Source organism: Eublepharis macularius, chromosome 6 (assembly GCF_028583425.1).
Source record: "Eublepharis macularius isolate TG4126 chromosome 6, MPM_Emac_v1.0, whole genome shotgun sequence".
Lineage (NCBI taxonomy): Eukaryota > Metazoa > Chordata > Lepidosauria > Squamata > Eublepharidae > Eublepharis > Eublepharis macularius.
Genome location: NC_072795.1, coordinates 110,643,625 through 110,669,524, shown reverse-complemented (window position 1 = coordinate 110,669,524; position 25,900 = coordinate 110,643,625). Strand labels below are relative to the sequence as shown.

Below are 25,900 nucleotides of genomic sequence, written 5' to 3'. Positions count from 1 at the left end.
GAGGAAGGAAAGACAACTCCCTCGCACCAAATTTCAGCTTGCCTTGTTAACAGGCCAAGGCCTTTTCGGCCTGGCCCAAACCGGGAACAATAGCGAGGTGATCAAGCGGGCAGCCCCACTGGTTAAGCGGGCCAGGAGAAAAAATGTTATGAGCTCTTTTAATAAATAAAATATATCAATTGTTTAAAGCCAATCGGCTACAATTTCCCTCCAACTTCTGCAGCTGCGGCCTGTCAGAGCAGAGGCCGCCGCCCCTTCTCTCGTTGCCACGGAAACCAACGCGCGCGCAGAAATCCCATCCCCCACCTTCCCGCTCAAGAGTGCGTCACGCCGGCGTCGTTTCCATGTCTCTCATAAGCGCTCGTCAGCGCCTCTCTTCTGGGCACGCGCACGTCCTCCTTATTATCGTCTCCCAACGACTGCCACGCTCGCGCTGAGGTGAGAGAGGACCGGGGGAAGGGGGGGGAGGCGTGGGGTTGCTTCACTTACCAGCGCCTCGAGAGATGCCTATAGACTACAGAAGCGTCGGTGACTGCTAATCCAGGCACGGACGAGTGACAAAAGCCGTTGAAAACGATGTTCCGCGCCGTTGGCGAGCTGGCTGTGCGCACGCGTCGTTTGGGCCCGCCTTGACGCAAGCGCAGTAAACTTTTGGAAGTTCGCTCGGCTGAATGATCAGAGTATGGTCCGATCGTGGGTGCCATCTTGCTGCTGCGGATGTGTAGCTGGATTGAGTCATATGTTTTATTTTATGGTGTTAATCACCTCAAGTAACTTCAGGATACAAAACTGGCATGTTTACAGGCCTGCTGTCTTTATTTTCCAGAATTGCAGCTTGTCTTGGGAGTGTATCGCGTTGCGTTTGATGATGGTTTATTGAGTGTCTCAGCCCTCGATTATATTGACTTACGTTTTGTAATCTGCCTTGAGTCCAGTGAGAAAGGACTATAAATAATAAAATTATTAATAATAAATTGCAAAACTGGGAAGATCGGGCTCTACCGATTAAAGAAATGGGTGCCTTGTTATTGGGCGACCACTGGAGTTTTCTAGGTGTATCGTTTGTACAGGCGTTTCGTGTGTAGAATTGGGGGCACTGTAGCCTCTTCAAATAAATGGGTTTATAGTAGCATAATTCTATATAGCACCAAGTTGCAGTTCTGGAAAATAAAGACAGGCTTGTAAACATAACAAGTTTTATATCTTGAAGTTACTTGAGGTGTTTAACAGCATAAAACAAAACATATGACTCAATAAACAAACTCAAAGCTGCAGTGAAGCCAAATACAAGTATTTTGAAACAGCAGCCTGTAAACCAGTAGTGTGAAAGTGAGGAGAGAACAGGGCCAGGCGCCATTTACAAGCCAGGGAGAATACGAACTAGGGTTGCCAGGCCCCCCCAGGGCTCAGAGTGGGGGACAGGCAAGTCATGAGGGGAGCGTAACAGGAGCACCTCCCTTGTGGTAAAAATCAGCCTCAAACCAAGAGAAGTCCTTGAGATGGTGGCCTTAACCAGAGAGCTGAGCAATACAGAAAGAGATTGTCTTTCAGGTACCTGGTCCTAAGCTGTCTAGAGCAAGGGTCTCCAATGTGGTGCCCGTGGGCACAATTGTGCCTCCAGATAATTTTCCTGGTGCCCACTGAGTGGGTGGGGCCAGATGAGACTTTTGCAAAGCATGGCTTCTGATTGGCCATTGAAGTGTTGATTGGCTGTGCAGATTTTTACAAACATCGCTTTGGCAGAAACTGCTTCCGCAGCACAAGGATCGTCACAGTGTGACTAAAGGTAACCTCTAGCAGCCATTTTGTGGCTGGCTCCCTCTCCTGCAGCAGTTGTTTTGTAGTAGCCGTCGCTTCACCCTCCACAGTGTGTCAGAATTGGCATATAAAATACCTGCAGATCTTGGCATGATAGATGCACGTGAATCTGAATTTTAATTTCCAAATCTGGCTATTGGTTGGAGATGAGGTCATGAACATTACTGTATTCCTCTTCCAGAACCTCCCTTGCTTCCCCACTTTTCTGCTCTTCAGTTTACTCTTTCATCAGAACTGGCCATTAAGAAAACTGGACAAAAATGGTTAATGTAAATCCCCTCCCCCCCCATTTCCTGGACATTCCTGTTCCCATTTTTTCACTACCTGTTGGATTAAGTAGCCAGTAGTTCCATTCTCCTTGAGGTAAAGTTCTTGGTAGAATCTTCTGCTGCCCCCCCTCAAGGTAAAAAGACTTTTATTTTGCCATCGTAAGACTTTCTATCTGTAATATGCAGTGCACTTTTGCCTTCCTTGCAGAATACTTTAATTCATCATTTCATTACCTTGTGAAGCAATTCTAGTCATTTTGAGCCCTCTTTCTCTCAGCTTTGCACAAAAGTTATAGTTCCAAACTCTTGAACTTGACAGAGTGCAGAAATCAGGTTCAGATCTCTGCAGCTTAATGCATCTGACAGTATCGAAGGAACTTCTGCAGAAAACTTGTAGCCCAAGGCCGGTGTAGCTATTTGGTGCCTAAATGCTCTGACACAAAGTGGACAATAGAACAAAATAACAGTAATTGGCCGCACCTGGTGGCCTATGAGTAGCTGGCCCCATAGCTTGTCTTTTCACTGCCGTGACACCCCTGGCCGGCTGAGTCAAATGCCTGGCTCATTTGGTTATTCAGAGAGTGGCATGCTTCCTTTGTTAGGCTCTGTCAGCTGGTTGGACTGAGGAGATGCTTGAAGCCCATTGCTGTGGCCCTGCAAAGTTTTGCTCAAATATTTTAAAAAGTGCAATATGAAGATACAATATTTGGATGCTCTTGGCTTTCCACAAACAATGCGAAACCAAACTATTCAACAAGGCTTTTACTCAGATAAGAGGACTGTATTGTAGAGAGGGAGTCTTAGATGTTTCACTAATGAGTCAGGAACCATAGGCTTCACCATTATGTTGCCTTGCATATTATCTGTTGCTTTAAATATGTACTCCTGTATACTACCTGCGCTTCATGTTGTCTAATGTCAGTCCTAGAATTTATTACGTTCTGTTTCAGCGTTTCTTCAATTCTGGATTGGATTCTTTCCAATGTTATGTCTTTATAAACTTGTATTCGTTTGCCCTATGACATTGTTTATGGAAATGTCCTTGACAAATGTATGGAAATACCTGCCCTTGTCCTTGCTACTGATTGTACTAATTTCACACTATGTAATCTGCCTTGAGTCTCAGTGAGAAAGGTGGACTATAAATGGCTTAAATAAATAAATAAATAAAATTGATAGATAATCTGAGAAATTTAGCAAGTTGGAGATGCTGCAGCCTCCCCAGCTAGTGCTATTTTGGTTATGGTCCAGTTCCTTGCTTCCTGTTTTCTGAGATATGCCTGATTTTACATGACATTCCCTCCAAGTAAGTACCGGAATATTGCCTTCTTTTCTTTTGTTCTCAGTCTGACTTGAAATTGTTTGTGGGGTGGATGCCCTGGGCTGTACCGCAGGGGCCACTCTTGAAAGGCACCTTCTGGGGTGGTTTTCCTGCAGTTTTCCCTTTAGCCAATGGTTCATAGGTTGAATCTGCTCACAGGTCCATGACCTGCTGTATCTTGTATGCCTAACATGATCTGTGATACACCGTCCTTTGTATTTTGCTGTTGGGGGGGGTCCAAAAGCATTTGCTGGGGTTGTGTTCCACAATCTAATAATTATTAATATGCTAAACATTGCACGACACAGGTTCTTGTTTCTCTAAAGGGACAGGAGGAAAGCTTGCAAAGGTGTGCGCCACAGTCAGTTCGTCGGTTTTAAAGCCGCCCCAAGGCTCATTGTTTGTCGTCTGCCAAAAAGAAGAGGATTACGCAGCTTCCCCTCTGGTCTTGCTTTGAATGGTCTTTGATGTAAAATCTGCTGTTGCTCTAATTTCGAGTGTGATTGTTGGAAGCTCGTTCCAATTTCCATCCTGAATTTGTGAGCTTGTTAAATAGAACGAGGTTGGGGATACATTGATGGGCTTTTCAGAGCAGCAGTTGTTTCCTTGGATCACGTGCTTTTAGAACATTAAAAATCCAAAATGCATAAATTTATTTCTAGGTCTGAAATATACGATGTAGGGAGTAAGTTTTATTTGTGATGCCTGTCATCTCTTACGGCATAGACACGGGCACCTTCATGCAATACCAGGTCTCTGCAACAGTATGGCTTATAGGACTCTCTCTGGCTTACATGAGAGCAGCACAATAAAATGGAGTTGGGGGGAGGAAGGGTTTCTTTGACTGGATTAACTGACTATCCCTACAGCGTCAGGCTTTTGAAGATGCGTTTCCTCCAGCAAACGCTTGAGAGTCTTGCTGAGCCATTGATCAGGTAGTCATCAGAGCAAGAGTTCACGCAGATGAAGTGGGCAGCTCGGCTCGTGAAAGTGAAGGAAAAAACTGATGCTTGTAATGGTGGTTCCCTGACCTGGATAGCCCTTGTGAGCCCAATCTTGCCAGATCTCAAAAGCTAAGCAGGGTTGGCCTTGGTTAGTAATTGGATGGGAGCCCTTAAAGGAAGACCAGGGTTGCCATGCAATGACAAAACACCTCTGTTCATATCTTGCCTTGAAAACCCCTGCAGGGGTTGCCATAAGTCAGCTACAACTTAACGGCAATCTCCACTGCCACGATTGTGGTGAATCTGGAATAGATAATGAAAACAGTGGGTGCTTCAGTGGCAGAAGAGCCATAGCTTGAACGGGGGTGGGGTGTGTTTTTTTCCAAATGCTTTACATGAAAGCTTTGAAATGGGATTACTTTTGATCAAGGGAGTAGTTAATGCAACAAGACAGCAGGGGCTGCTAAGGGATTTGTGACTTGTGGTTTAAAAATATCGGGCCAGAACAATAAAATAAAAAAAACACTTTGTATAACTGTAGTCTGTGTGGAGTTGGGGCCAGTGGCTTGAGGGTTTGAAACCATTTTAAAATCACCTTGTTCCTTTTTCACACAGGAAGCATTGTGAAGAAATGGCAGGCTGGTGCTTTTGTAGTTCTAATAGTGCTTCTTAAGGAGGAGGGCTGTTTTCACTAGTGGTTCGGAAACTGGGCTTTTACATCCCCCCCACCCCCCGGTCTGCATGGGGAAATCCAGGGCTTTTTTTCAGGGGGAACGCGGGGGAATGGAGTTCCGGAACGTCTTGAAAATGGTCACATGGCCGGTGGCCCCGCCCCCTGATCTCCAGACAGAGGGGAGATTGCCCTCTGCCTGGTCGGGGGCGGGGCCACCAGCCATGTGACCATTTTCTCCGAGGGCCATCCACTGAGTTCCACCACCTCTTTTCCCAGAAAAAAAGCCCTGGGTAAATCTAAGGGTGATACTTTATTTTCATGTTTCACATTATAGCAGTGCTTGCAAGCAACTTGATCTATGTCATGGAATCTCTAGTGCTTCTTGAATACTTAGGTAATGGGGTTGTAGAAGGCCGTTGCACTGAGTCAGTCATCCCTCTTCCCTCCCTAATATTCACAGAGCGTTTGAGTGGCAGATCAGACAAGCAGCCATGCTTACTAGCCTGTCATGGCAAAAAACAAGTCATCTTTCTTTATGCAGAAACTAACCTCCGAAGTGTAAAACACATGCACGTCTTTTAAAATGCCCACCTGTGGCACATCATGGGTTCCTCATTCAAAATATATGCAAGCATAATAATACTAGATCTCTTGTTCATTTGTATTTTAGGGCAAACTTCATTATTTATACATTTGGGCTCCAAAAGAAATTGGCTCCTGAGTACAAATTGGCCAAAGTATTTCTGCCTGGAAGGAGCTTGTTCTGGGCACTGGGGAACAAGGGATTTATGGATCTGATGGGGGAGCCCCTTTTAAGTCGATTTAATAAATGACGCTGGGAAGCAACTGTGCCTCAGCGGTTTTGCCTGCAGAAGGTCCCAGAAACAATTCCTGGCCTCTCCTGTTAAAATGATTGGCTAATACAGGCTACTTCCAAATCTTCTGCCTGGGACCCTGGGGAGTTACTGCCAGTGCAAAGTAGACAGTGCTGACTCGGATGGACCAAGGTCTGAACGGGTATAATAAGGAAGCTTCGCGTCTTGCAGACTTACTGGCTTTTAACCTGCTGCAGGATTCTTCTCTTGCCAAAGGTTAAGGGTTTCACTTTCTAGGTTTTGGCCGCCACCAAGTGGTGAAATTGTATATTGCATTTTATATAGAAAAGTGTTTTTTATTTTGGGGTTTTTTTTTCGCCACTTGGAATATGGGATGGAAAAAGCCAGGAGCTATTGGGGACAGCTCAGTGACCACACTGGACCTACTTCTTTACACATTAAAGAGCTGGAATATGTGCAGTTTGGTTGACCCAGACTTTGTAGTGGGTTATAGAAGTTAAAGTGCAGCTTGGCTTGGCTTTCAATCTTGATCTAGTGTCTGCATTGTGCAGACTAAGGGTTCAGTCCCGAGCCAGCTTTCTTGGAAGCAAGTCCAGTTAAACAGCTGTAACTTGCTTTGTATGGCACTGTAACCTCAGGTTTTATGCATAAGGGTCCTTTGGCTCCTGAAAGTTTTCTACTGTGTGTGGTATTTGCTGCTTAAAAAGCTGCCAATTCTGGCTCACAAAGAGCTACATTACAATTCTGTGATCTATATTCTTAGGCTGCATTCCTAAACAAGGCATGAAAGCAACTCTCGCTGAAGTTGATAGATTTATATAACATTAGAATGCTAGTCTGTAACTCTGACCCCGTCCCGTAATTGTAGTAATTTAATGTTTTGTCGAAGGCTTTCACAGCCGAAGAACGATGGTTGTTGTGGGTTTTCTGGGCTGTATTGCCGTGGTCTTGGCATTGTAGTTCCTGACGTTTCGCCAGCAGCTGTGGCTGGCATCTTCAGAGGTGTAGCACCTCTGAAGATGCCAGCCACAGCTGCTGGCGAAACGTCAGGAACTACAATGCCAAGACCACGGCAATACAGCCCAGAAAACCCATAACTTAATTTAATTTGAGATGTGGGCCAAAACAAGTGTGCTCATATCCATTCAAACTTTGGTCAAATCTTTTGCATGTATTTGATATCTAAGGGCATTGGTATCTATGAGAGCCAGTGTGTGGTAGTGGTTAGAGGAGGATCCGAGAGACCCAGGTTCAAATCTCTGCTCTGCCCTGGAAGCTTGCTAGGTGACTTTGGGCCGCTCACACATGCACAGCCTAACCCACCTCACAGGATTGCTGTGAGGATAAATGGAGATGAGGGGAAAGGCACAAGCTGCTTTGGAGAGAATGGCAGGGTGCAAAGTAAGTAGATGAATAAATACGGGTCACTTGCACTGCCAAGATTTAGTTAGCGCTCTCTTCTCTTCTGACACTCGTTTGCTTTAAACCAAGCTTAGCATACTATCTTCTGTTAATTTGGATATATCTCCTAGTCATCACTGTGCAAACAAAATGCCCTATTCTCCAACGGCAGTGTGCAACCAAACTCTCCCTATGCGTAGCCCCACATGGTGTGCTTCAAGCGACATGAGCATGAAGCAATAAAGGATACAAATACATAAAATAAGTGGCACTCTATGGCTGACTAGTAACTCTTCCATTTGAATCTACTATATGTAGTGTTGTTGTTTTTTAGCACTTCTAAACATTCAAGTATATTTGCATTCAGGTTAGTAGTTGATATGGTAGCCAGTGCCGCTGAGGGGCTGTTCTCTCTAACTTGCATTTCTTTCTTCTCTTCCTCTTGCCTTTAGGCTCGCACCAAGCAAAATGGCCGCCTCTTCTTCATCCTCATCAGCCGGTGGAGTTAGTGGAAGCTCCGTAACTGGATCTGGGTTCAGTGTCTCAGACCTTGCCACGCCACGAAAAGCTCTCTTTACTTACCCCAAAGGAGCTGGGGAAATGTTAGAAGGTAATTGGTTGTGGTTATTTGGGTCCATGTGGCGCCGTTGTGCACCTTTGCCAATGGTTTCTGTGGGCCTTTACAGCAAAGAGGATTTCTCTTTGTACAAGCTGGGAACAGTTAGAGTTAGTTCTACCACTTCTGCCTGGCTGGCTGTAATTCGGTATCCAGTGAAGAGGTGTGCTCCAAAGGAGTGCAGAAGTCGGATTGACTTTGTTGCCTTGACCCATATGGATTGCTGCACCGTCAGCAGAACGATGCTGGGAGAGAGGATGCCAGTCTCGTGGGATCTGGAATGTTCATTAGGCATCGTTGGAATCTTCCTTCTCCCAAGATTAATTATATAGTACATTAACAAGGTTTGCCAGGTATTAACCCGGAGATTGCCAGTCCCCAAACCTCTGAGCACATAAAGGGAAAGCATGCAGCCCTGGCACCTGCTGTTTTAGTGGCCCTTCACCCAGCTTCCCCTCCGACCTGTTGTATCTAACAGGATTAGTTATGCCCTGAGGGCAGAATGGGCAAAAGAGCAGACCGGGACGTTGTGCAGCTCCTGCCTGCTCTGTGGCTGCTTACAAGGATCTAAGTAGAGTTTTCAGTTTAGCATTTACCTAGGGGGTGCACACTTTTAAAATTGTTTAATTCCATATTGGAAAATCAGGAAAAGCCTGAGTATCATTTTCATTAAATATCAGGAGCATTGTTATCAGAGAGAGAGCAGAGAGCTGCTGTAGCACAGTGGTTAAGTGGCTGGGCTGCGAATCAGCACTCTACTGGTTCAAATCCCACTACTGCCATGAGCTCAGTAGGTGGCCTTGGGTAAGCCACTCCTCTCAGCCCCAGCTCCCCAGCTGTATTGTGGGAATAGTAATAACACTAACTTGTTCACCACTCTGGGTGAGGCACTAATCTGTCTAGAAGAGGGGTATATAAGTGCAGTTGTTGTCATTTAAGAAAGTTGCGTTGGCGAACTCCATTTTAATTAATATTAGAACAATGCTCCCGGGTTGATAAAGGATGATAATGCCACTTCTGAAATTATAAATTGTTTTAATTTTTGAAATGCACCCGCCAGAGGCAACAGGAACGGGGAGGGAGAAAGAGAAAATGTGCTGTGGTCTGCAGTGTATTGGACCTTTAAACTTTAAGGTGATAGACTTTGCCCCTGGAGCTCGAAGGCCAGATATTTTATCCACTGAAATAAATGCTCTGGGACACATTGGCTCCTCTCTAGTTGCTCCCTGCCCTTACCTCCCTGATAAAATTTCCAATTCCAGTGCTTATCAGGAATGAAATATCAGAATTGGGAATACTGGGAGATGCCTTTTGCTATATTGGATAATTCTGATCTGATACCAGAGATTTGTGTACTTTATCAGGTTGGTAGTATCCAGTTGTGTATATCAGCATTTGACTCACCTACCCATAATGGATCCCAGTAGAGAGATCCCATTATATCCGGGTGTTTTTTTGGGTTGTCCTTGTTCTTGCAATTTCCTGCCTTCCCTCAAGTCTAATTCTTGGGATCAAGAAAGGAGAAGCTTAATTTTTAACACAAGTTCCAAGTTATCTTGTTTGCAGTGCAACAATGTAACAAAAGATGGACTCCCTTCTAGTGTTTGTGTTGAAAAAATTACTCTGACTCGCAAAGTTGCTATGGGAAAACAAATCATTCTGTACTTGTGGTTGTTGTGGGTTTTCCGGGCTGTATTGCCGTGGTCTTGGCATTATAGTTCCTGACGTTTCGCCAGCAGCTGTGGCTGGCATCTTCAGAGGTGTAGCACCAAAAGACAGAGATCTCTCAGTGTCACAGTGTGGAAAAGGTGTAGGTCATTTGTGACCTACATCTTTTCCACACTGTGACACTGAGAGATCTCTGTCTTTTGGTGCTACACCTCTGAAGATGCCAGCCACAGCTGCTGGCGAAACGTCAGGAACTATAATGCCAAGACCACGGCAATACAGCCCGGAAAACCCACAACAACCATCGTTCTCCGGCCGTGAAAGCCTTCGACAATACATTCTGTACTTGTTTATTAAATTGTCAGTTCTGGCTTCTTTGGGAATTGGGCCTTCTTTGCATCTGTATACCTTCCTGGATGCTAAAGCACGGTTTTATTCTACGGTTCCCCAGCACTGGCTCTGGCGGCTTTCAGGGTAGTTGGTAATTCACCTGCAGAAGGATTGTAACATCCAGCTGCAGGGCTTGAAGTTCAACGTGCCCTTCATTTTTGCTGTTGACAGCAGTTTCTGGACACCCTCGTTTTCACGGTTGTGGCTGAAATAATCATTTCTGAAATGGAAACTGTGGTTTAGTGGCTAGAATGCTAGAGCAGGGCCTAGGATGGCCAGGTTTAATTCCCCACACGACTGTGAAATTCAGCGTGTGACCTTAGGCCAGTTATTCACTCTCTGCCTACCCTACTTCACAAGATTGTGTGGGGATAAAATGGAGGAGGTGAGAGAACCCTGTGCATCGTCCCAAGTTCCTCGTCAGGAAGGTGGGTAAAATGCAGCAAATAAATAATTCCCATGGGGCAGATGTGCAGTTTGTTCCACTCTCTAATTGAAAAAAATACCTAGAAAATGGAGATGAAAGTACTCGTCGTGCAGAATTAATTGGTAACGCAATTTTGTATAAATATCTGCTGCATCCTGGTTCTATTTTTTTATGTACATTGCCTCCTAGATACCAAACTGTAGGAAAAACTGAGACGAAATTCTTGTTCTCTTGTTTAATGAGCCTCTTAAACCAATTAAAACACGGAGTTACTGGGCAAATGGATGAAATGCACCCGATAAATTTAAGCTGTGTTGTATTTAGAAAGCTTGGAAGGACAGGAATGCCGCTTGCCCTATCAGATGAGGCACGGGAAGCGATCCAACAGGCGCTTCTGCTGCGCTGTTGCCTGGAGACACTTCAGTGGTTCTTGCACCACTGGGCTGCTTGCATGGGGAGACGGGGCGGGCGGTTATTCTAATGCAATTCCTAAAGCAGTTGCCATTTTATTAGCCCTGTTGCTAATGCAGCGAAAGCTCTCCTGCCTGGAAGGAAGATGTGGGCGATAAGCTGGAGGGAAGCTGGTGGTATTTCATGATCAATCCATTACTGCCTTTTCCTAAATCTGCTGCCGCCTTTCACTGTTACAGTAGGATCCTGAGATGGGATTGTTTAGAGCTGCTGCCCGGTGCGTTCCTATTGAAGTGGCTCAGTGATTTCTGTTTGTGGGGTCTTGACAGCCTCTAGAGTGGGACGGGGCTGTGGTCTCTAGTACAGTTGCCAACAGGCCTGGAGAAAATGCCCTGCTCCGCTAATAGCAGTTGAGGGTGATGTTGTTTCCCTCCAAGGCAATGAAAAGCTTCACCTGCCCATTTCCATCCGTTATTCCTCTATTAATTTGCTTCAAGTTTTCAGCAACCCTAGTCTCCTGTTATTCAGTGTGTGTACCTCCTTGTAACCAACATTTCTGCAAGGGCTGGAGCAAGAACAGAATTTTGATTCATCCAAGTACCTGAATTTAAAATGCTGGCTACAGCTTGGCAGCCTCTCCAAAGGAACCCTGTCGTTTCCACATCTTCTTCTAGATGTTTTTATAAACTGTATTTTGCCATTTGCTTGGAATTGAAGTCTCTTGATTACTTTTCCTTTGCACAGTGCCATAAATTCAACTTGTACCTTGGATAGGGGTTCTTAGTTTTTGTGTGCTAGGTGTCGGCCAAAGTAGCCTGCTGTCTGCAGTCTAGAAAACGGATGATAGATACTAACATGGCTGATATGTGACTTGACTCTGAAAATTACATTTCCTTGGATCTGCAGGAAACTTGAAGAGAGTAACTCTTTCCCTTAACTGTTTTATTTTTTAGAATTGCAGTTGTGTATAGGTTCCTTTTCTGCTGACCAGGAACATAAATCCTGTGCCTGTTGCTCAGAAGTCCTATAGATTTTAGTAGGAACTTGCTGCTTAAAAAAATATACTGCCCATCCTCTGATCATGCCATGTTGAGGTTCCACTGATTGTAGCTTACAGTTCTCTATGTCCCCAGCGGCAAAGGATAACATAAAAGAATGCCGGTATAAACAAGAAAGAAACATGCGGTGAGCAGCCAAAGCAATCACCTGCTCGTCAGTCCTGACTCTGCTTACTGACAATTCCTCCCCCCCCACCCCCACCCCACCGTTCCCGCAGGGAAGGCAACGGTCAACGTGCAGCAAAGGAAAGGATACCACGACACCTGTTATTACCCTCTTCAGGCATCCTGCAAGAGCATGTTGCCCGAACAAGCCCAGAGTGTTGCCTTTCTTAGAGGCCTCCATGGTTGACTGGTTGGTAGGATAGCAGCTGATACTCGCAGCCACAGCTTCCAGTTCTTCCCCGAGGCAGGGGGTTGAATCCCCCGGGGGCAGTGCAAACAGTCCTTTTGCCCGGGTCAAACAGGGAAGGAAAAGGGGGGCATGCAAATCATAACAGCTCCATAGCTTGGTTGGTAAATACGGAGCCCCGCGCGTTCCCAGGAGAGTGGTTTGAGCCTCACTGTTCACAACAGAGCGCACGCACAAGGCGAAGGGAAGAAGCATTTTCCAAGGGGAGGAAAGGGAGCGAGTTAGACAAGAAAGAAGATACACTGCAACAGCAAGGTGATTGGCATAGTGGGCGAGAGGGGGGCAGTGGAAAATTGGAGAATATGTGCTTGATCCCTATCCTCGTGTGCTTACGGTTTCCGCAAGGCCATAGCATGTACCTCTGGGGACTCCTAAAGGCAAGAATGACTTTAGATGGGGAAAAACAAGAACACCTCAGGACTTGGCCTTGACCTCCCTGCTCCAGAGGGCAACATCCCAGCCTCTGCTGCAGGGTCTTCATTGTCTCCCTGACTCACGACGAGAGATGCTCCCCACCCCCACCCCCAGCACCATGAATTGTTCCAAGGATCCCAGCCCTGTAGCCCAGGAATGAAAGAGGCCTATGCAGACCGGTAGCACAAGGCCTAGCTTGGCATTCCTTTTTTTCACTAGTTGAGTTGGGATCCCCCCCCCCCCAACTCAACTCCCATCCCCCTTAGTCAGATGGCAGCTCCGGGATCCAAGTTCCTAAGTGGTGCAGGGGCCCAATTCAGAGCGGGATCATGGCAGAGGGGAGCTCCACTTGCAGCCCTCAGTGGGGCAAATCATGTTCTGTGGGGCTGTTCTGGGTCAGGGAAATGGAACCGGGGGAAGGCTGGACCCCTTCTGCTCCTGTGCCAGGGTCCCGACCTGAACTGAGTCCCTGTGGCACTCGGCAGTTTAGTTCCCAGCAGCTGCTAGGTAACTAAAAGAATTGAGAGTTGGGTTAGGGGAGCCCCAGCCCAGCTCATTAAGGAATGTAACATCTAGTTTGGCCCTCCGCATGCAAGAAGTCTCAGGGTCAGTCCCTGCTATGGTCTTGTATGAGAATGGGCTGGGAAAAGAGGAAAATGCCCGCACCCTAGAGACTACCAGTATGACTGCATGGGGCACAGAAACCTTGCTCAGGTGATTGTCTGGTGAAAGCATTCATGCCTCTTGTCAGCCCAGCAGCCTTCATTCCATTGAACCGCATCTTTCCTGTTGGTTGATTCCCAACCTGCTTTCTGATTATTTTTGCAGCACACCTTGCCCACTTCACCACCTGGAAGCCGTATTGTTTATTTTTACACCAGTACGAAAAGTTGGAAGGAGACAGAACTGTTGGGCTCTCCTCCTCCGCCGTGGAGGAGAGGCAAGCCCTCTGCCCAGGTGTGGCATGATGGTGGAGGGAACCCTGCCCCCCATTCCTATCTGCTAAAGGGAAAACCAATGCAGTCAGTGATTGCAACTTCAATTGAAAATTGTCCGTAGCAGAGTGGTTTCTGATACCATTCCAGATAGATGTTGCCAACAGTTGTGCTTGTTCAGGGCTCCTGTGTGTCTGAAAGCTGCATAGGCAACAGAGCCGCAGGCACAACTTTCCCCATCACTTACTCTCCATGCTGGGTGCTGCTGCCACTCTGTTTTCTGGCATTTGCTTGCGAGAGGGAGGGAGGGAGAAAATGTCCGTTCCACACAGGGTCGCCTGGTTTCCTGTTGGCCACTGGAGCTGGCCCTAGATTGTGATATGCGTGGCAGTGTTGCTGCTGTGAGCGTTCAGTGGCTGTTTAGTTGCCTGTGGGAGAGCCAAGCGGATACTCATGAACGATGGGTAGTGGCGGCAGCAGGCAGTTCAGGTGTGTTGGGCGCTCATCAGGAGTTCCTGAGTGAATGAGAGAGAATATTGCACTTCGGTATTCTTTCACGCTGCGTGCTTCAGCCACATTGGTAGGCCCCCTCCTGTGATGTTAGTGGTCTCACATCAAGTAGTAAACATACACATGAAGCTGCCTTATACGGAATCAGACCTTTGGTCCATCAAGTTCAGTATCGTCTACTCAGACTGGCTCCTGCTTTCCAGGGTCTCAGGTTGAGGTCTTTCATATCAGCTACCGCCCGGTCTTTTTCGTTAGAGATGCCAGGGAGAGGCTCTTCTGCTGAGCTGTAGCCCCTCCCCAAACCTAACATTAATGTAACTCGATGTGCTACTCATCCAGCGGGAGTTGTGTTGGAACTCTGTTTCTTGTTACTATTTGTTCTGTTCCATACGTCCCGGATCTACTCCTGAAAGGAACAAGGAGTCCTCCTGAATACTTGGCCAGCAATACCTCAATATATTGGAATGTTTGGTGTTCACCACCAATATGGTTGTGCCCATCTGAGAACCTTCCCTAGTTCATGATGGAAGCTTACCTAGGTTGAGGAATTTGTGGCCAAACTACTTCTGAAGTTTCCCTCTGTTCCACAAAACCACATGGAAAGGTGCCGTTTGGGAGACAGAAGTTCAAAGCTCTCCTTGGGCAGGCAGAATTTCCAGGGGTCTTGGTCTATGGCCAGAATCCAATTTCAGTGTAGTTTCAAAAGTTTGTAGGAATGGCACTGACACATTCATCTTTTTGTTTTACATTTCTAAGAGCATTATTCTCTTTTGAATGGGGGTCTTTAGCTTTGTTGGCCATGACTAAATAGACTCTGGTGTTACCATCAAGTGAATGGATATGTTGTTCCTATGCGAGTTATATAACATTGACTAAAAGATGGTAGGTTGTGACTTCTTAGGCTCGGTGTGGAAAATTTCAAGTTATCTCCCTATCTGCAGAAATCTAGCTTTAAGCGACTGCAATTACAGATCATTCTGCGACTACATAAATGCCATGGATTGCAAGACAGCTTGTGGAGGTCGGGGTGTACAGCGTGCATGAGGGTTTTTAAGCAAACCAGGAAGTACTTCACCCGCTTCAAAGAAGAAGGGGAATGTGAAAAGATTGTCTGCCTGCCACTCCTCGTTTCTGAGCCAAGCTGCTCTCTTGGCCTGGTTAGGGGTAAAGCTCTCTCACCATGGAAATATACGGTGCCCTTGTCTGCTGCATGTTGCAGGGTCGTTTTATATCAGAAAATAACAAAGAGTGGGCACAGTCCAGCCAAAAAACCTTTGAAGTCATGCTGAAATAATTAGATTTGCAAGTACAGAGGATAGCTTGGTAGCTAATAATAAATTGCAAGGCATTAATACCCCTACAGCTGTACTCTGCTGAGTTATGGAGGTACTGTCTGGCAGAAGCAAGATGTTTGTCCTTGGAAGGGGCTTTTTTGCCCTTTAAAACATGCCTTTGGCAGCTTCTGACAGCCTTAAGTGCATCATTTATCTCAGCTGTGATACTGACCTTAATACTATGTTGCTGAGTCCCTCCTGTCTGCTCCTTGGAGGTCAGCTGTATGTGGGAGTTTTTTAAAATAATGATTAGTGTGTTTCACTGATTGGGAGGGAGCCCGTGGAAGTATACCCAGAAAATAAATATTAGGATCACCATCCCTTTTGTTCCTTCCCGCCTCCTGCCTGCCCCCCCCAGTAGAGCACTGTGTGGGGCTGCTCCTGTGTATAACCCTTCTCACTCCCACCACACCACTGTCAGCAGACAGCATTAGGGCCAGGCTGCCTGGCAAGGCCATTCTGTGCTTCTCTAGGAGCTCCCAGTGGTTTGTTTCCCCCCGAACCCTGGCATACAAGCTTCTCATGGGGAGAACAAGGCACTTGGTGTGTCCAATCCCATTGTGTCCAGTAGAGCTTGGGTGATCACTTGATGCTGTTTTGCAGGCTGAAGCACTCATAAGCTGGCAAGGCAAATTGTACAGGTGCTTGCCATTAGACCCAGAGTCCTCCAGTCCACCTTGGAGGTAGGATCTTACAGACCGGCTGCCCCTCTCCCCTTTCCAGCTTACTGTTTTCAAACCCTGTCAATGCAAAGCAAGAGTGAGCCTGGTGCATAATGCCATTGGGTACTTCACAAAGCTAGATAATGCTGACATGATGTGGAATCAGCGGAACTACACCTTTCTAAGGAGGGCAGCGTACACACTCAGCTGCTAAGCACAGTGGCTAAAGTTCAGGCTGCCTCCTCCCCATACCAGGCCTTGGTGTTGTAGTTGCTGGTGTCTCAGAGGAAAAGGAGGACACACACATGCCCTGACCTGAATAGCCCAGGTAAGCCCGATCTCAGAAGCTAAGTAGGGTCAGCCTTGGTTAGTAATTGGATGGGAGACCTCCCATGAAGACCGGGGCTGCAGAGGCAGGCAATGGCAAGCCACCTCTGTTAGTCTCTTGCCATGAAAACCCCACCAGGGGTCGCCATAAGTCAGCTGTGACTTGAGGGCACTCCCCACCACTGCACAGGTGAGAAATGCCGTGCTTTACAACAGAGGCATTCAGCTCATTCATACCCTGCCTGCTCTTTAGAAGGACTGTTGAGGGAGCTTGCAGATACCTTAAAAATGTGCAGTAAAACTGAGCCGCAATCCTAGGAAGCACGTTCACTAAAACCGTTGCACACCTCCAGTAGTCAGAAGGTATCTCCCGCTCCCCCATGACTTTAATCTAGTATCGGTCAACTTTATAGCCATTTGCTGCGATCTCCCTGGCCTGCTGTAACAACTCTCCCTCCTCACCATGAATAATATAGAATACATGCTATAGAATGCAATCACATCGCCTCTAGCCTCCTTTTTTTTCTCTTAAGTTAACCAAATCAAGTAGTCAATTTAATGGCTGCTTATACTGCTCCTTTGGAACCTAAAGTCCATGTCCTAAAACCTACGTGAAATCGCTCTGTACCAATCATCTTCAACCTTCTCAGGTTTGGGAATCTGCTTTAGCCCTAATTTGCAACATGGGGCTCCTTAATTTTTTTTTTTTTTTACTATATAAATTCTTCCCCCTTCCTTTTTCTTTCTCCTTTTTCGCTCTTAAAAATCCTTAACAATAAATATGGTGATGGTGCTGCTGCGACCTGCTTTAATCAGACTACAACAGAGTTGTGGACTCCAGCACATCCACTGAAGATCAGAGTTTTCGGGACAGAAGGCAGCTCTGGTGGTGGTGAAGGAAAGGGCTGTGATGCAGATGAAGCCACCTCTTCTTCATTTGTATATATGAATGACACTCAGCTCTGAGCCCAGGCGCTCTGATGGATGGCCTATCCTTCAGTAGGTCTTGTTTCTGTGAAAGTGTTCTTGGGTCTGTTTTGTGCAAGAGAGGTTGGTTTGGCGAAAGCTGATGCTAACTCATCTTTAAGATTCTTCTCAAAGCAGGGGTGATGGCTAGTGTACTCTTTTCAAGAACCAGTGTGGCCATAAATCTTACAGGATTTGTCCTGAGGATTATATGCTGGCCTCGAGTGGTGGTGGTTTGGGAATGAAATGGATGGAGGTCTGTGTGCGTTTGACAAGTGCATATCCTTCGTCAGCTCTCTCCAGCGTATGCATGCAGCGCCAGCTAAAGAACAGCATTTGTCGCCCATAATCCCATTGGCCACAGGATTATGCCTTGAGATGCTTGAATGTGTATTGTCTGGTTCTTCAGGAAGGCAACTGGCTCGGTATGCTTCTCCGTTATGAATGAGCCGCCCATAACTTGCCTCAATGGACCATTCCTGGTCAGACAGATTTTCTTTGAGCCATGAGCTGAGATTCACCTACAGTTTTTCCGCCTATTCTTGGGCACTGACACAGTGCTCAGTCTTGCACCTGCATTGAAGGCCCCTTGAATCTTAATTGAAATTGCAGTGCGTCTGTGACACTTCCAGGACACCGATGAATTATTTTCTTGCAGGAGCCAGATGGTATCACTTTGTACTTTAAGGCGATTGAGTTGAAGACGGTTGGCATAAAAAGGATTAGTGGAGAATGACTTTTCTTCCCCCAAAAGTTTGTGGATGTCAGAGAATGCGTGACCTGCTTTGCAATAACTTGGTGTAGTAAGAGTCAACAGTTGAAGTGGCACAAATGCGAGGTGCCTCCGAAGCATGACTGCAGGGAGCAGATAGCTTTTGTTGTGCTCGTTCTTCACCCTATTTGTGCAAAGAGTGGCTCAGAGGAGGACAACGTGCTTGTTTTCCTGGCAGCTCGTACGCCACAGAGTGTGTTCAGATTGGCTGTAAATCTGGGTGGCCTCTTCGTAACTGGGAAGAGTATTAACTTGCCTCACTGGATGGTTGTAGTATGTCAACCGCGGTAGAATTGTGAACTGCTCAAGGAGCAGCTGCAAACCACATGCATCTTTGCTATTGTTTGCTTGTTTTTTTATATTTGCCTTCCTCCCAGCAGAAGGACTTGAGAGCAATCAAAAAAAATTAAAGCAGTGAAATCACTGATTAGTTAAGATCGCCTCCGCCGTATGTGCAGCATTCATTTCGCTTTCCCATGTGACTGCAGCCCCGTGTGCCGCATGTTTGCCTCCCCAGCAGCCCCTCATGCTATTGAGGCCGTAGCATGGGGGTCACCATGAGGTGTGAAGTGGCCCTTGTGGCCGCGGCTTCCCCCAGAAGGGAAAGGAGCCTGTTCAGCATGGATTTTTACTTCTCACTGACGTAATCAAAGAGCCAAATGTACCATCGTTCCTGAAACGTGCCTTGCTTCTTGGCAGGAGCTTAGTCTTAACCGGTGTTGGCTGCGTTCTTACTGCTGAGTCAAGCGGCTCCCGTATGAAGCCGTTGGAGGCAGCTAGCAGTCTCTTTGCCATCCGGCAGCTGGACTTGACCTGATGCCCAGAGCTGGCCAGAAAGTTCAGTGCGGTCATCTGTAAGTTCAAAAGAGGAAGCCTCTCAAAAACGAAAGGTCTGAGTAAGTAAGATACAAGTAGAAAAGAGGGATCAAGAGGTCTGCTCAGATCTTTTCAGGATGCTTGGAGATTGTTTAAAACAATAAGAAAAACTCTTGATAGAATTTGGGGGGGGGGTTGATGTTTGAAAGTTTGATACTTTGCCTTTTCACCAGTGTTCTCTAACGTGGTTTACATACACCAATTTCAACAATACGTGATTATGTTCTTCTGAAATCCGGCAAGCAGCTGGTTAATATCTTCTGCCTCATGATCTTAAGTGTGAATCCAAATCACAAGTTAGGCTTCGTTCCTTTGCCTAGAAACAAAGCTATTGTCCTAGGTGATGTTGTTATGGTGTGGGGAGCAGAAAGTCACACAGTATAGACAGGAATAGAGAGGCTATATAATGGTGGGGGGGTGTTATAAAACTATCAGAATTAAATTGCTTTTCTCTTCTAGAGGGCTCGGAGAGATTCCTCTGTGAATCGGTTTTCAGCTACCAGGTTGCATCCACATTAAAGCAAGTGAAACACGGTGAGTATTCCAACATAGTAGAAAGCATCAGTGGCTATATTTACAGAAGAATTTGTGCAGTAGCCATATGCCTTGCCGCATGCCGCAAAACCACACAGAAGGGCGTGTTAGTTAATGTTGAGTGAACACATCTTTTTGCAATGAGCCATTATTTTTATGCTTTCATCTAGGCAGTCTAATTCTTGGGAAGATATTACATACTTTATGTTGCATTGCGTGTATCAGAGGCAGGAATACTACGTTCATACTAGGAAGCCTCATGGTTGGCAATTTTGCCATCAGTGAACACTTCTTGCCTGTTCTGAGGTCAGTTGTTTTATATCAGAACTTTGTATCTCTTTTTCCTGGCTCATGTGGTGTATGGTCAGTTAATGTTTCTGAAGTGCCATCAAGATGGAAAAGGTGTCTCAAAAGTGTTCTTTATAGTTTTGTGGAAGATGATGAGCCTGTTATCTGGCAAGGTATATGGAACGAGATAATTTAGTGTCCCAGCCATGTTGCGTAGATCAAGAGGTTGGCCAAGAATCCTTCAGATGCACTATTCAGTCCAGGTGGATCACTGTTTTGAAGTCAGAGCCCCTTGCAGATCTTCATCTTTGCAGTTTGGTTGGTGTCTGCTTCCTTGACCTTCTAGAGAATGAATAATTCAAATGAGTCCTCCCTAAATTTAGTAAAGTTATTTTAATCTAGAGACTTAGTTTGCCTCGCTGAGGCAGAAAGTAATTTGTCTTTGGAGATGTGAAGTGTTTTCCCCTTCCTCTCAGGAACCAAGGAAGGTGTCTCACTGCTAGGGACATTGTGTCAATGAACATACGCTTGGGGCATTCATGGATAGACATTGCTTCTCTTGTGCCTAGCAGAAGCCCATCAGAAAGACTGTGCCCATTGCCAGCTCCAAAGATCAGGTGGGCTAATCGCTGCAGTGAGTGGTGTGGCTCCCTCACTTTAGTCATCTTTGTCTGTTTGTTGTGAAGCATTTTGGTATGATGCATTTGTTTTTACAGCACACCGGTCTTACGATTAAATGCAACCCTGCTTTGGGTCACAGTGAGAGACTGATGACTCTAAAGATTTTCTGATCTGGAAAAGAAAGTGATCTCTTACAGGTTCTGAAAGCCATCTGTTTGTGTAGATTAAACTGTTTACCAGAGCCTAGAACAGACACATACCAACTATGGGGTCCAACTCATGAGACACAATGATTATGAAAAGCCACAACTCTTGTGGCCAAATTAATGGCTTAGGACTCTCACTCTCTAGTGGATGGCTGGAATTGTTGCATAAGTGTCATTACAATGGACTAGTTAACGAAGCTGACGAATGGAGGTACAAGCCCATAGAACAGCTTTTGGGGTTCACTCCTTCATCCGGTTAGAAGCCTGCAGTTTGTTGATACAAAGAGATAAAAGCACTTGCGTAACTCCATTTTAAAACACTTGGATATTCTACATTGTTTGGGAGAAATGACAGTATAGAAGAGTAGAACCATATCTGGGAAAGCTGTTTGGCATTTTCCAGTTTCACAGCAGGAGCAACATGAAAAATGTGTTTGCGGGGTTGTGTTTTCTTAAGGTGGGGTAGATGAGAGGATAGATTGGGGAAATGTTGAAAAGGAGATTATTCTGTTGCTTTGAAGTATTCTGCCTGGTGTAACTGGAATTGTATTTCTATTCTTGTTTGAGTAAAAAAGTGAATTCTTAAAAGATCTTAAACTGTGGAAGGGTGGAAAACAGCGTATTGATGTGTGGAATAAAACTGATGCGGAAGCTGGTTCATGGCTGTAAAAGCATTTCATTTAGAAGTCTTAATTGAAAGTTGGTTGCAAGCTACAGCTGAATTTTTGTCTCTTTGTAGATCAGCAGGTTGCTCGGATGGAAAAACTTGCTGGTTTAGTTGAAGAACTGGAAGCTGACGAATGGAGGTACAAGCCCATAGAACAGCTTTTGGGGTTCACTCCTTCATCCGGTTAGAAGCCTGCAGTTTGTTGATGCAAAAAGATAAAAGCACTTGCGTAACTCCATTTTAAAACACTTGGATATTCTACATTGTGCTCCCAGCAATGTAATAAAGAATAATCTATGGCGGACGTTTCTATTATCAGATCCAGTAAACTGCAGCCACACAATGGTTTGCAAAAACTTTTCAGTGTGGCCTTTGTTTCAGGAGGGTGTGATTTCTGTAACTAAGAAGCTGCAGTTGGTTTTGGAAAAGAACCTGTTTGCTTAAACCAGAGTTGCATTAAGCTCTCTCAATCACAGAAATGGTAAACGCACGCTCCAAGCACATCAGCGTAAAGCATCCACGGAGAGAGGCTAGCAAGTTCATCAAGAGGACGTATTGCCCCCCAGAAGGAATGACAGCTGATGCTCTCACCAAGCTGCTGCTCAGAGTTTGTTTCCAAACTCTACAAGAAAATTTGAATCTTGTACATGACTTGTACATGAGAGGGGGTGTTGGAAGTGACGACTGTACAGTGTCTTGTACCAAGTGGAGGCAGTAAAGCTAGTAAAGTGGAGGATTCAGATTTTTCTAAATCCTTTGTCTTGTCTGTTGTGCTGCTGTCTCTTTTATTACCTGGAGTGCTGCTCTCAGGAACGTCGGTTTGTCCAGCTAACTCCTTTCCTTGCTTCTTTGTCTAACTTCAATGAAGTCAAAATGTGCTCTCAGCATCTACCGTAGCCTAGATAGATAATTATGCCTGTTCTTCTTTTCCTGTCATAGTATGGATTTCTTTAACAAGGACATCCAGTTCTTTCCTAAAGCAACCAGCCTTGAGTGGTGGACTTTATTCCTAAGCAACCTTGTTCTTCTGTGCGAACCAGCACAAAGCTAACAGAAGGGATGGTTATTTAAACTTGCAACCAAGGAGATGAACTGAACCCCAAACTGGTCCAGGGAGGGTTTTTCAGCAAACAAGAATTGAACTTAAACTAAAATCTCTTGGTTGCTTTGGACATGAACTGGAACTGAACCCTTAGGTACAAAAGGTAGTAACCAACATTTAGGAATTTGGAAGATTTTTTTCAGCGGTGATGAGGGATCGTCTGTGCCCCAGTGGTATACAGGACAGCCTGTATTTTCTAGAGAGTCATCTGAGACGAGGAGAGAAGGAGCAGGAGAAATCGGTAAGCTGGGCCTAGGACAGTTGGTTCTCCTGGTGCTAAAGAGACGCCTGTCCGTGCACAAACTGTTGACTAGCAACACGCCCTCAGTGTGGAGAATATCTGGGCTGTGTGCTAGAAGCTCTCGGTTTGCTTGGCTCTGTGATTCCTCCTTGCTGCCCTTCTACCGTCTGTAAACTAGGTAAATTCTGATCTCTTTTTGAAAGAAAAAATGGGGCCCTGTGGAGCTGAGTGTAGGGAAAGGCTATAAGAAGGGGAGGGAATGAAGCTTAATTTGAAAGGAGGGTTAAGGTGTTCAGTTTAACCTGACTAATAAAATAAACCTTCTGTTGTTTGGCTTCTCTAGATCGCTATGTCTAAAGATTAGTTTTCCCTTTGGGCCATTATCCTAAGAAGAACCTTTTCCTCCTAAAACAGAACAATTGCATACTGTTTGACTTTGCGCAATCATGGTGCTAAAGATGGAATCTTTTTTTTTTTAACCACATGTAATAATAAGCAAAATAATTTTAGGGTGTTTTTTTTAACAGCCTGTTGGCTGTTAAATCCTGTTGGTGCATGTTTACTTTATTTGTGCCCCACTTTTGTTACGGGGTGGGGTGGGGGGACCAAAGTGCCTTACAATACTCTTCCCTTCTCCATTTTATCCTCATAGCAACCCTAGTGGTTAGAGTAGCCAAAGAATATGTTACCGGGTCAAGGTTTCCCAGAAAGTTTCCTGGGCGCAGTAGGGATTTGAACCTGATTTTCCAAGATCTGAGTCTGACCACTACACAACACCATCTCTGTTCAATAATGCACTTAAGCTCCAGGAAGCTGCAAAGATTACAAAAAACATGCATGTTCCAGCAATATGCAAAGATACTATCTTGGAAGGAAAGTCGTCTCTTATAATGACTGGAGGAGGAAAATGTAGGCACAGTCACCCAAGTAAGATGACGTCAGGCTCAAAGTGGCCGATGAAATAAAATAATTTAGCAGGTGAAAACTGCTAAATAGGATCTATACATACTTCCCCCTTTCCCCCTCATTTTTAAATTGGGCCCCATTTCCTGCCCACTGTGGCTCCCTTCCTGAAAACAATCATCATTTTATTCTTCTGCTGCACACAAGATGGAGAAGGGGGCATAAAAACGTAATGGTCACTTATTTGCCCCTGTGCTCTAGAATGTGAGAAAGACCCTGACCTTGCACAGTTTTTGGGAGACTACAAAGCAGGAGTACGTTGCATCCAGCAGTAAATTTCTGCTGACAGAAGCGAGGGGTTGGTTTTTGATCATTCCTCCCGCTGCTGTTCCTTAGGGTCCCCTGCCCCACAGGAGCTGCATTTCAAGGGGCATTCGGGGCTGCAGTGGGAGGGGGGGGGAGGCGAAGTCCCGTTCTGTTGATGGAACTCACTGCTGGATCTGATCCACTAGGAGCCTCCGGGAAGGTGTGTGAGAAATGCTGCTGGACAGTGATGCATTTGGGGCCTACGTTTAGGTTCACTCAAGATATAACTTGGCCCGCAACAGTATTGGTGCTTTTCTGGAATCTTTTGCTGATGAGCCTCCTCTCACTAAAAATGGAAATGTTCTTCAGTATTGAGAGCAGCACGGAAAACAGCAAAGCCTGAACTATAGCACTTAGCAAAAATAGTGTTTGCGGTTCGGGCTGGACAAATGTAGAAAGAGCTTTTTGTGGCCTTAAATGCATTCTGTTGCCTCAGCATTCAAATGTGTCTAACAGAATTTTGGAGGATATAACATCGGTGCATCGTATTAACTTGAAAGAGAAACGCTGTCATTCCCTTAAGCTTTCAGTTTGTAAGTTTCATACTCCTCCGTTCTTCTGGGGGTGGGGGGTGTTACACGTTCTGTAGTGGATGAGAACTGCTGCTTTATCATAGTGTTGGTGGTGGAAAGTGCCATTAAGTCACAGCTGACTTATGGTGGCCCGTGCATGGGGTTTTCAAGGCAAGAGAAGAAGAGAGGTGTCTTGCCATTGGCTGCCTCTGTTCAGTGACCCTGGACTTCCTTGGTGGTCTCCCATCTGAGTACTAACCAGGGCTAACCTTGTGTAGCTTCTGAGATCTGAACCAGTCAGGCCGGCATGTGTATAAAAGGAAAAATTCTGAAATAATAAAATATATTCTGTTTCTGAATCTTCTGTTTTAATGTTCTTCATTAAATGTATCCAGTCTGGTTCAAAAGTATCCAAATGGGTTACCAAACCACCTTTCGAAGTTAATGCCTGAACTGGAACTAAATACTACTGAATGGGGCCCAGATTTTTAAGGGTTTGACTCCCTGCTTACAGGCCTTTCTGCTGACCTTGGAGCAGCATAATTCTAACCATTTCGAACCCTCTTTGCTGTTCAAGTTGAACTCCTGGAGGGCAGAGTTGAAAGGCACAGGGGCCTTGGCCTTAAGCCCTTCCTTTGAAGATGGATGTGATAAAACAATAGGACAGGATATCTTGAAGAGCAGAAGAATGTTAACTGTTTCCTGTATTTAGATAGCCTGGATTTTGCTGAGTCTGCGTCTTCTCCGCTGTTTCTCTGTTAAGTACATGTGGAAATATTGGCAGAGGGCGATGGTTATAAAGCACTGGAAGAGCGAGTCTTGTGGAGGGGGGAGGAATTGGCTGTCCTTTCCTTTGTTCTAGTGGATTTTAACTGTCTTTGCCAAATAAATAATTTCAACTGCTTTGGAGTCTGTTCGGATATCATTTTTCAAGGGCCTGGAACTGGGAGGAGTAGAAGTTGACTGGTACCAACATGAGATTCTCTGAAGCAGCTCTCACATTTAAATAGGGAGTGTGCCATTTAAAAAAAAAAAACCCAACTACCGGAGAAGTGACCTTTGAGCCCAACTCTGCTTCTGGTGGATCTGTCGCTGCACAGAAGCGGCATCCTAGTGATGCCACTGGGCAAAGGTGATCCCATCTTACTCCTTGGCTAAAGTCAGTTTCCGGTTAAGCGGTGCATCTCAGTCATAAGGACAGATTCATTTGTGTTCAACTACAATTTTGCGTCTTCTGTTTAAGCAGTAGAATGTGGTGTGATGCCGCCACAGTGACTTGAGCACTACTGAACCTCCAGAAATGTGCAATCAAGGAAGCTGCTGCCGTATGGTGCCAGTTCCTCTTCCCATGTTACCGTGCTCACATGACCTGTTTAAAAAGACTCGATAGAACAGTGGAATAGGACGTGTTAATACGCCC

The 25,900-nt window shown here is 45.6% G+C and overlaps 2 protein-coding genes across 2 annotated transcripts in view; one reads left to right on the top strand and one right to left on the bottom strand.

Annotated features, from left to right (window-relative positions):
* The window catches only part of ASCC1 (activating signal cointegrator 1 complex subunit 1), a 91,869-nt gene extending 91,281 nt beyond the window's left edge, over positions 1 to 588 (bottom strand). The window contains exon 1 of the mRNA XM_054982932.1: positions 490 to 588. The gene's annotated coding sequence lies outside the window, so the exon portion shown is untranslated. The remainder of the gene's footprint in view (positions 1 to 489) is intronic.
* Positions 357 to 25,385, top strand: ANAPC16 (anaphase promoting complex subunit 16). Its single transcript, XM_054982934.1, has 4 exons — positions 357 to 438; positions 7,715 to 7,872; positions 19,500 to 19,574; positions 21,429 to 25,385. The coding sequence occupies exons 2-4, from the start codon at positions 7,731 to 7,733 to the stop codon at positions 21,542 to 21,544; spliced, it is 333 nt and encodes a 110-aa protein (XP_054838909.1). The 5' UTR covers positions 357 to 438; positions 7,715 to 7,730; the 3' UTR covers positions 21,545 to 25,385.
* The last annotated feature ends 515 nt before the right edge of the window (positions 25,386 to 25,900 follow it).